Source organism: Myxocyprinus asiaticus, chromosome 3, assembly GCF_019703515.2.
Source record: "Myxocyprinus asiaticus isolate MX2 ecotype Aquarium Trade chromosome 3, UBuf_Myxa_2, whole genome shotgun sequence".
NCBI classification, from domain to species: Eukaryota; Metazoa; Chordata; class Actinopteri; order Cypriniformes; family Catostomidae; genus Myxocyprinus; species Myxocyprinus asiaticus.
Window position 1 is genome coordinate 38,148,210 of NC_059346.1, and position 11,178 is coordinate 38,159,387.

The 11,178-nt window shown below is 39.1% G+C and overlaps 1 protein-coding gene across 1 annotated transcript in view; it reads left to right on the forward strand.

Moving 5' to 3' along the window:
- The window catches only part of LOC127424495 (transmembrane protein 8B-like), a 251,801-nt gene extending 240,988 nt beyond the window's left edge, over window positions 1–10,813 (forward strand). Inside the window, exon 13 of the mRNA XM_051669777.1 lies at window positions 9,629–10,813. Within this exon, the coding sequence (XP_051525737.1) occupies window positions 9,629–9,964 (336 nt within the window). The 3' untranslated portion in view covers window positions 9,965–10,813. The remainder of the gene's footprint in view (window positions 1–9,628) is intronic.
- Window positions 10,814–11,178: the final 365 nt, after the last annotated feature.

The window sequence follows — 11,178 nt, forward strand, 5'->3', positions numbered from 1 at the left end:
TTGAGACATTTGAACTGTAGATGTTTACTTATCAACGTAATGACTCCCCTGCTCTTACTTGAGCCAGCACTAAAGAAAACATGCCCACCCCATATCTTCCCAAATTTTCAGCTTCCTGTGGGGAAAGATGCATTTCTTGAAGAAACACTATATCATATTTCTTTCATTTAAGAAAAGAAATAACCTTCCTTCTTTTTATGGGGTGCCCCAACCCATTCACATTCCACATGGAGAGAGACAATCCACTCAAATTAACATTTGACATTTTGACATATTAGGTAAAATATATTGTGTGTCAAAAACAAAATTATAAAGACCACATTCCAACATTAGTGCATTAATCAAACCCTGAACATTCCCCAGAACCAAACAAACAGAAAAATGAAAAACAGCACCAACCGGCATCCATCCCTCTAAACTCAAACAGTCCATGTATGCCTATGAGAGCCCCTGCAACAATTTTGCCATCGTATTGCTCAAGTCTGGTGTTTCTATACAAATATTGTGAGACAAAATTACATAACAGAAGAAAATCTATAAAACAAACTCCAGCCAATAGGCAGAATAAACTCAAAGAAAGTGTAGATTCATCCACATAACTGTCCCCAAGGCATGTTCCTCCACAAAACAAGCTTCAGCTGCTAGCGGAACAAGCACAAAAAAAAGCCGTTCAGTTTCCTCGGGCAGTTAAACGAATGTTCAGTTAGCCGGCTGTTACATGAGTACAACAGATGACCTAATCTATCCAATGTCCTGCAAAAAATACTCCACAAAACAAACTCCAGCCAATAGGAGGTATAAGCACAATGAATGTGCAGATTCATCCACAACACTGTCCCGAAGGAGTGTTACTACACAAAACAAACTACAGCCGCTAGGCGGAACCAGCACAAAAAGAAACAAAAAAGTCACCCAGTTTCCTTGGACAGTCAAGTGAATGTTCAGTGAGTCAGGCCCACTCGGCTGCAACTCGAGCACCACACAAAGACTTAATCATTCCATTGACTTTATGAAGGACAATGCTTGTTGGGGACATGTAAATACTTTGCGGCCATCCTTAGCATCTATTCTCAACCTGGCTGGGAACATCAGTGCAAAATCGACCCTCCGTCGATGCAAGAGTTTCTTGAAGGAGTGTTACTACACAAAACAAACTCCAGACGCTAGGTGGAACCAGCACAAAAAGAAACAAAAAAGGTGCCCAGTTTCCTCGGACGGTCAAGTGAATGTTCAGTGAGTCAGGCCCACTCGGCTGCAACGTGAGAATCATACAATGACTTACTCATTCCATTGACTTTATGAAGGACAATGCTTGTTGAGTACATGTAAATACTTTGCTGCCATCCTTAGCATCTATTCTCAATTTGGCTGGGAACATCAGTGCAAAAGCGACCTTCCATTGATGTAAGAGTTTCTTGCATTCCTTGAATCTATCAAATTTCTCTCCTGTCAAATTCGCACTGGGAAGTCTGGGAACAAGAAAATGTTGTGGTTCTTCCAAGAAAGCCTTCCTTTACTCCTCGCCTCGCGTAATACAAGATCTTTATCGGATGATCTCAGAAATTTGGCCAGAATTGATCGGGGCCTGTCTCCCTCAGCGGATCGCCAAGCCGGAACCCTGTGAGCTCGCTCGATTTCCAGCTTATGGCCTGTTATGTCGAGCAGACTCGGAAAGAGCCCATCCAGAAATTCCACCATATTTTGACCCTCTGCTCGCTCTGGAATTCCAACAATTCAGAAGTTGTTTCGCCGGTTACGGTCTTACAACTTTTCCCAAATGCATTCCAAGTCCGCCTTGCATTACCGACATGTTTGACAGTTGACACTGAATCTCTTTCACCGCACCATCCAAATTGTGTCCGTGGTCCAAGGACTTTGCTCAGGGGCTTCAGCTTGAGCACGTAAGTGTCTTTTAATGTCGCCAGAGCCCGAGGATTTTTAATTCTTTGACATATTGTCTTCATAGAACAGTTATGGAACAGGGTGTATCGAATCTCACCGGTTTATGACACAAAAAGTATTAAAACTAGCAAAGTGCGCAGAGCTTGCCGTTCACACTTCTGAACCTCGCATGGCGCCGCGTGACTCTCAGTCCAGTGGATCTTAATCTTTGTGCTTCATGAAGATCCTTTATATCGAAATTTTGCAAATTAAATGGGAATCTCTTAACAGTATGTGAATGCAAATATTTGGGAAATTGAAGCATAAGCAGTAGCTCTATCAGGATGACTCAGGATCTTTATGCTTTCAGTCAGGCATCTCATCCAATCACAATCCAGCCTCTGATTTATAAGCTTGGACAGCTGCATTTCAATGCTCGTAATGCCTCATTGTTTTCACTCACTCACATGTGAGTGAAACACAGAATCATGTCACACACTATGCCTCACTTTTTCAAGCAACAGTTGCCTCATGTTGGATTATACATTGTGGCCTTCTCACCATGATGTTCACACTCCATCAGGAAAATAGCTAAGTTCTCCGCCTATTCTTCTTTTGGGGGAACAAATATCCATGCATATAGCTGGTGGTTGTTGGGGTTCTAGGCTTTCTGCTATCAATGTTCTCAATTCTCTGTAGATCATATTCCTTATACTGCAACAGTATAACTTTTCAAGTGTATATTTTATTTTAATAGAGTGCTCAGTTCTCACTGATCATGTTTAGGTGATGCATTCCGCCACACGGGTAACAACACGACAAACAATACTCGCCCTTGTCATAGGGCTCAAAAGCAAAATGCTGTTTATCCTTTGGCAAGGGTATTGCATAAACAACGTTGCCCTTATTGTGGGGCTCAAATGCAAATGTTGTTTGTCCTTTTGCAGGGGTATTGCATATACAACGTCGCCCTTATCACAGGGCTCAAAAGCAAAATGTTGTTTGTCCTCCTGAAGGGGTATAGCCCATATGATGTCACCCTTATTGTAAAGCTCAACACAATGTTGTTTGTCCTTTTGCAGGGGTAGTAAACAAACAATGCCCACCCCTTTTGCAAGGGCTCAATCACAAACATTGTTTACCCTTCTACAAAGATATAGCACAAACAAGGCTCACCCATTCACAGGGGCTTAGAAATTCTCATAAGCTAGCCTACCCTTCTGCAGGGTATGGCACAATAGTAGCATGTTTGTACAGTCATAGACAGGCTTATATTTGCAACATTCATTTATATTTATTCTTCTTTTAGATTTGTCCTGTACTTTCGGAAGTCTTGGTTGTTGTCCTGAGCCTAATGTATTTTATATATATGTATATATATATATATATATATATATATATATATATATATATATATATATATATATATATATTTAGGCCAAATGATCTAAATATATCTACATTTGTATTAATTCCAATCATCATGAGTCTTTTCCGATAGAAATAGAACCATAAGCGGTAGTTCTAGCAGGAAGACTCTGTATCTTTCTGTAACGGGTTCAATTAAACGAGGAAGCATGAGATGATATTTCCAACTCAGGAATGTCACTGTTTATTCAACACAAAACAAAAACACATTCACATTAAACGCAATGGTGTAGCTTCCATGACAGCAGGTAATACACAAACAGCTTCGGGTGTCTGTCTCACTCTCTCTCCACACTCTGAGGTCTGGCCCCTTTTTATTTCCTCCATCTCTCACTGCGAACACAGAAACAAGCAATTACCAGCATGAACCATAGGATGGGGCTTACACCAAATGATTTAAACATATATACAGTTGTATAAATTCCAGTCATCCCGAGTCTTTTCTCATAAAAATGCATAATCTCTTAGATAAGTCATTATTGCTAAGCAGGAGATTTGCTCCAATACTGGAAGGATTTTATCTGAAAGGCCAGTTTCTTATAGAATGCTGTAAAATTGCATAAAAAGACCTTTTTTTAATACTGAGAGAAGAGCGAGAACTCTAAATGGCACATCTTGTTCTTTGGACTAACTATGCCATTTCTTACCAAGCTCCTGTTCTGTGTTGAGGATATATTCACAAATCTGCATGCATGGTGTAGCATATCAAAGACAAAATGTCAAATGACTACTGAAAAACAATTACTATTATGATGAGTATAGCAGCACATTTGTGAAAAATATGAAATGTAGCATTTCTTTAAAAGCAAAGCTCCAAAGGTATGCTGACTGGTGTTGAAGTATGATGTTCCTGCTTTGCCAAGTGCCCAGCCATCAATTTATGCATCATTCAATCAATATCTGAAAGTATATCCAGCTCTGTTGATGAATTCTTTAAAAAACAATTGTTTTTATCCCTCAGAGCCAGTTAAAAGAGTGATTCATTCTCAGGTTCTGTCTGTACTGTTTGAGAATGTGTTGGATTCCAACCTTTCTGTCCAAAAAGTAGCCATCAAAAGTGAAATATATGTGAAAGTAAAAAGGAACACATGGGAATCAAGCAAATTTTGAGGATAATCCTCATCAATAGTCAGTACATGGTGTGAAGTCAGACACATCTGGGGTTTGCAGTGTTGTGCCATGAAGAGGCTTTTATTTTAAAGGAAATGAATGGAGGTGAGAACAAATATGGTGTTTTGTTATTGTGTGGGTGGTGTCCACATACACTCACTGAGCACTTTATTAGGAACACTATGGTCCTACTAAAGTGCCCGAAATGGTCTTCTGCTGATATAGCCCATCCGCCTTAAGGTTCGACGTGTTGTGCATTCTGAGATGCTTTTCTGCTCACTACAATGGTACAGAGTGGTTATCTGAGTAACCGTAGCCTTCCTGTCAATTCGAACCAGTCTGGCCATTCTCCGTTGGCCTCTCTCTTCTGTCTGCAGAACTGCTGCTCACTGGATTTTTTTGTTTTTTGCACCATTTTGAGTAAACTCTAGAAACGTCTGTGCGTGGAAATCCCAGGAGATCAGCAGTTACAGAAATACTCAAACCAGCCTGTCTGGCACCAACAATCATGCTATGGTTGAAATCACTGAGATCAAATTTTTTACCCATTATGATGGTTGATGTAAACATTAAGTGAAGATCCTGACCCGTATCTGCATGATTGTATGCATTACACTGCTGCCACATGATTGGCTGATTAGATAATTGCATGAATGAGTAGGCAGGGTTGGGGAGTAGCGGAATACATGTAACGGGAATACGTATTTAAAATACAATATATAAGTAACTGTATTCCACTACAGTTACAATTTAAATAATTGGTAATTAGAATACAGTTACATTCAAAAATTATTTTGATTACTGAAGAGATTACTTTGCATTTTATTGTCATTTGTTTCATTTAATATAAAGTCCTTTCAGATGGAAAACATTTATACATATAAATGATGCGATCCAAAGTGCATTTGAACAGCAGTGAAACACTTTCTTATGATGTGTTACATTCATACGAGCAGACAGAGAAGTTTGAAGTAAGTTTGGAGCAGAAGAAATAGAAATAAGCCTTGTGTAAATTGTCAGCTTTACGCTAAGCTAAAATGCTATTTCTAGCCATTTTACATGCACGTTACCAGGCACGATCATATTTTTTTATCAAGAAAATTCACGTTGGATCATAATTTCTTTTTTTCTAGTACGACCTTTGATATTAGGGCAAAAATCTTATTCTTGATAATCATTTTTGTATTGTTTTCCTGTAAAAATATCTAAAAATCCTTAAAACAATTGATTGATCTTATTTTAGAAACAACATTACATAAGATGTTTAGGTTTTTCAGAGAATGTATTTTTAACATGTGTATTTTGTCTTACTGTACTGGCAGAGTTTTTATAGTCAAAACTAGTGAAAAAAATCTACCAGTGCTGAAGAAGTAATCCAAAGTATTTAGAATATGTTACTGACCTTGAGTAATCTAACAAAATATGTTACAAATTACATTTTACAGCATGTATTCTGTAATCTGTAATGGAATACATTTCAAAGTAACCCTCCCAACCCTGTGAGTAGGTGTACAGTAGTTCCTAAACTTTTAGGTATGTAGTTTATATTTTTATTTGTCACAATTATGTAACTCATTGTAAAATACTAATATCTGCATAGAAAATAGACAAGTAAATTATAAAACCTAAGCACAATGATTGAATGGGTGTTGGGGTTAATAAAAGCTGAGTGAATTACAGCTTACATACACTATATTGCCAAAAGTATTTGCTCATCTGCCTTTAGACGCATATGAACTTAAGTGACATCCCATTCTTAATCCATAGGGTTTATTATGACGTCGGCCCACCCTTTGCAGCGATAACAGCTTCAACTCTTCTGGGAAGGCTTTCCACAAGGTTTAGGAGTGTGTTTATGGGAATTTTTGACCATTCTTCCAGAAGCGCATTTGTGAGGTCAGACACTGATGTTGGACGAGAAGGCCTGGCTCACAGTCTTCGCTCTAATTCATCCCAAAGGTGCTCTATCGGGTTGAGGTCAGGACTCTGTGCAGGCCAGTCAAGTTCTTCCACACCAAACTCGCTCATCCATGTCTTTATGGACCTTGCTTTGTGCCCTGGTGCGCAGTCATGTTGGAACAGGAAGGGGCCATCCCCAAACTGTTCCCACAAAGTTGGGAGCATGGAATTGTCCAAAATCTCTTGGTATGCTGAAGCATTCAGAGTTCCTTTCACTGGAACTAAGGGGCCAAGCCCAGCTCCTGAAAAACAACCCCACACCATAATCCCCCTCCACCAAACTTCACAGTTGGCACAATGCAGTCAGACAAGTACCGTTCTCCTGGCAACCGCCAAACCCAGACTTGTCCATCAGATTGCCAGATGGAGAAGCGTGATTCGTCACTCCAGAGAACGCATCTCCACTGCTCTAGAGTCCAGTGGCGGCGTGCTTTACACCACTGCATCCGACGCTTTGCATTGCACTTGGTGATGTATGGCTTGGATGCAGCTGCTCGGCCATGGAAACCCATTCCATGAAGCTCTCTACGCACTGTTCTTGAGCTAATCTGAAGGCCACATGAACTTTGGAGGTCTGTAGCGATTGACTCTGCAGAAAGTTGGCGACCTCTGTGCACTATGCGCCTCAGCATCCGCTGACCCCGCTCTGTCATTTTACATGGCCTACCACTTCGTGGCTGAGTTGCTGTCATTCCCAATCGCTTCCACTTTGTTATAATACCACTGACAGTTGACTGTGGAATATTTAGTAGCGAGGAAATTTCACGACTGGACTTGTTGCACAGGTGGCATCCTATCACAGTACCACGCTGGAATTCACTGAGCTCCTGAGAGCGGCCCATTCTTTCACAAATGTTTGTAGAAGCAGTCTGCATGCCTAGGTGCTTCTTTTTATACACCTGTGGCCATGGAAGTGATTGGAACACCTGAATTCAATTATTTGGATGGGTGAGCTAATACTTTTGGCAATATAGTGTATCATCAGAAAAATCCATAAAATGCACTTTTGATAGAGAAATTAATGAATAATAACTGTCAAGGCTGCTTGATCAGTAAATTCAACAAACTGCACAATCGGCAAAAGAGAGGATTGAGTGTGCTCTTTAAATTGAATGGGAAAATGACTTAATCTGTATTGTGGCTTTAAGAGCCGATTGAAATATTTTCAGATAATAGTGACTGCAATGTGACAGAGGACAGAGAATGAAATTTCTCAGCAATTATAAAGTTTCACTTTTGTAACTTTGGTTACAATTTACACAGGAATGTGGGCTAAAGCTGGAGCAGAATCAGGAATCAGAGGGAATAGAAGATTTGAAATGTCTCAGAGGACCTTCCTGCATGCGTCAGAGTTTGATTGAGTCGTCACCAGTCTCCTGTGTGCTTGATTGACTGCCTTGCATGGTTGCCATCTGGACAGTGGTACCAATCATAGGATTTGAAGTGTCTTGGCTGTAAAAATAGACATTTCAATCCCATGCTTTCCATCTTGGGACTTGCCATACTGTCATAAGACAGATTCCCATTGTATATAGCCTAGCTGAAAAATTGTAACCTGGGGCAAAGTCCTATTGGCTACATGCTGTCAACAAGTGGAACATTTTAACTGAAATGTCATGACAGAAAGGTAGAAAAACAAAGCATTTCATTCTCAGTGAAATGTCAGTAGGAAGGCAGGTATGACTTAGAGATTATCTAAAGGTAGAGCAAGTCTGATTGACAAAGATGGTCGGTGCCAACCAGGGTTGAAAGTTACAGACTAATCAAACTGTGAATTCGGAGACAGGAGATCGAAAGTTCTTCAGCTGAAATTGGTCTATGCTTACCCAATATCGAACCATTGAATGACATTTATGATGTCACACAGTCAACAGGAATGCATATTTTATTAACCATGCACACGTAACCAAACCCCAACCCTAAATCATCAGTGGAGTAAAAATTTTACTTTAGAGCAAAATGCAACATCCAAATCACAATCATCATTGTTCATTTAAACACAAATACTTTTTGGGACCAGAACCCACCTCTCAGAGACAGCATGTGCAACATTTGATATTATGCCAAAATGTCTGATGGGGGATCCCGCTTGTCAGTAATTCGGCAGATTGGGGTCGATTTCAGGGTACATGAACATTCAGATGCATGTCGATTTCCTGTGTGATCACATTGGAAGTTACCAAAGGTGTGGGGCAAACATGCCTCTGAAAGTGACAGAAATGCCCAAGATATATATAAAAAAAGCCCATACTGAATTACTTTATTTTTATTCATCGGTTATCTAATATTTTATACACTTCAAAATATTCTATAAGGCCTATCTAGTTATATGCACCTCTGCAGACACCATAGTGACGTGTAGCTTTCAGATATCTGTATTCTCTGTCTCAGAGGAGAGTGTTGTTGAATTTGTAGCTAATCATGAAAATAAAAACTAAAACCAGCTCTGAAAACAAGCAGTGATTATGTATAGAAAATCTACCATGATGGTAGACAGTAGAGACTGGCCAACTATTTAAAGTTTATTCATTGTGTTATGCTCTTGTGAATTTTTGGGATTTAATTTGCTTGGTAACAGCCATAATTGTTCAGACTGAGAATTTATTTCAATCCATTGACATTCAGACAAAGTGTTTGTAATAAATGTACAACACGCTGTTTGTTTTTACCTTGTTCTAAAAATATGTCCTCTTTAAAAAAAAAATAAATAAAAAAATAAAAAAAAAAGCCTCTTAAAATCAATTCAGGGGGGCAAATTTTGCCCCTTCATAAAAAAGTTCCTTTCTTACACTGGTGCCAACTGTGCAGAGGAGTAGGCATTAATTACTGCAATACAACAATAACTTGCCTCTCAAATTCTAACCACAGAGTTTACATCTGTTATGGAGTTATGCATCTGTTAATAGCTGATAGCTGAGTGTCTCTATATGGTCTACACTTTGCTTGTAGCCTAGATTTAATGCCATATAATGATATAAGTAACAGCATGAGCAATGTGAAGACTGCATGTGGAGCATGAGGTGACAGCATGCTTTACTGTTTTCATAAATATCAGCATCCCTGGAGGTTGCACAATTGAATTTCTATGATGTCTATAAATTGTATGTCCAACATTGTAAGTGTGTGCATTTGCTTGTGGACATCAGAGTGTCTTTGTGTCTTATTTATTCATGAATTTTACTTTGTTTGTGCATTTAAGACTGCTTTTTTATGCATGACTAAATGTGCCTCCTGCTTTGTGTTTCTTCAGACTGTGCGCACCATCCGCCGGCGCCGCTGTTACCCTCCAACCTGGAAGCGCTGGGTGTTTTTTCTGTTCCCTGGCACCACAATTGCTACATCAGCGGTGGCCTTATATGCCTTTGTGGAGACGGAAGAGAACTACTTTTACATCCACAGCATCTGGCACATGCTGATCGCTGGAAGCGTTGGCTTCCTTCTGCCACCACGTGCCAAACCTGATGTGAAAGTCACTCCCCTTAAACGGCGGCGAGGCTGTGGGTACCAACTCTGTGTCAACGAACACGAGGAAATGGGATTGGTAGACCCAGCTATCATTACCATCAACAGCATATGCACCAGCTGATGATGTTCAACAGAGTTTAGCGACGCAGACTTGTATTTGCCTTTCCTCTCCTTCCTTTGGAATTTAAAAAACACGGAAAACAAAGCCAGAGAACTTACTGATGCACTGTAAATAACTTTTGACTAAACACACACATACACATATATATACAAGTTTTTGTCATTGTTATTTGGATAAATATTATTGTTAATATCGTTTGCATTGTTAGTGTCTTGGAATGGTTTGTGTCAGTACAGCGATGCACTGTTGTTAGTGCATTGTTTAAAAAGTCAAAGCTGATTTTGCTGCTGCTACTTGACAGTGACTGTACAATTCAGCAATGTGTCATTTAATTTATTCATTGTTTTCTGGCACTGAAATGACCAAATTGTTTTTTTCCTTTTTTTTTTTTTCCTATTTTGTGTGTGTGTGTTTGTGTGTGTGTGTGTGTGTGTGTGTGTGTGTGTGTGTGTGTGGTTCGTGGATGCTAAGAAAGAACATTTATTTGTGGATATACTGTACCAAGGGCACTGCTTTGCATCTAGTTTTCTTTTCTTTCTAAACATCTTTTGCACTGAGACACAAAAATGTGATACTGTACATTTTTTTAAATATACTGTAAGTATAGATATGACTAAGTCACAACGTCTACATGTAAATGTATAGTATAGTTGTTTTCAGTGGAATGTCTGATTGTACTTTGGACTGCATTGTGTCGCATTTGCAGCATATTTGATTGTTGATTTATAGAGGGTTTAGGAAAGTGTCAATTACCAAGACCAGGTTTTAATGAATAAGAAACCTCAAATAATAACCTCATATTTCCTGTTGTATTTACCTAGTGAGGATCAGGTAAGAGGGAGACATTTTAAAACAACAGCAAATGAAAAAAGCAAATAAATTCTTTTTTTTTTTTTTTTTCGTATTAAATCTGATTCTGATTTATTTGTCCTTGTGCAAGTGAAATTTGTTACTTCTTGAAAATGACAAATTGAAGTCATACTGCCATATTGGAAAGATGAAAAACTGCAAGCAGAGGTTTCTGGAAATCAAAACCCCTGGTTTTAATAAATGATTAATCCCAAAAGAGACACATCTTACCATGAAATCATCCTCTGCATCTCATTTACTGTGATGATGCTTAAGTGAACAGTGACCTTTTGCCTTTAGGATGTTCCCAGCTGTACCCACAGAGCTGCACTAGCTTTATTAGCAAACATCACATCTTAAAGTGT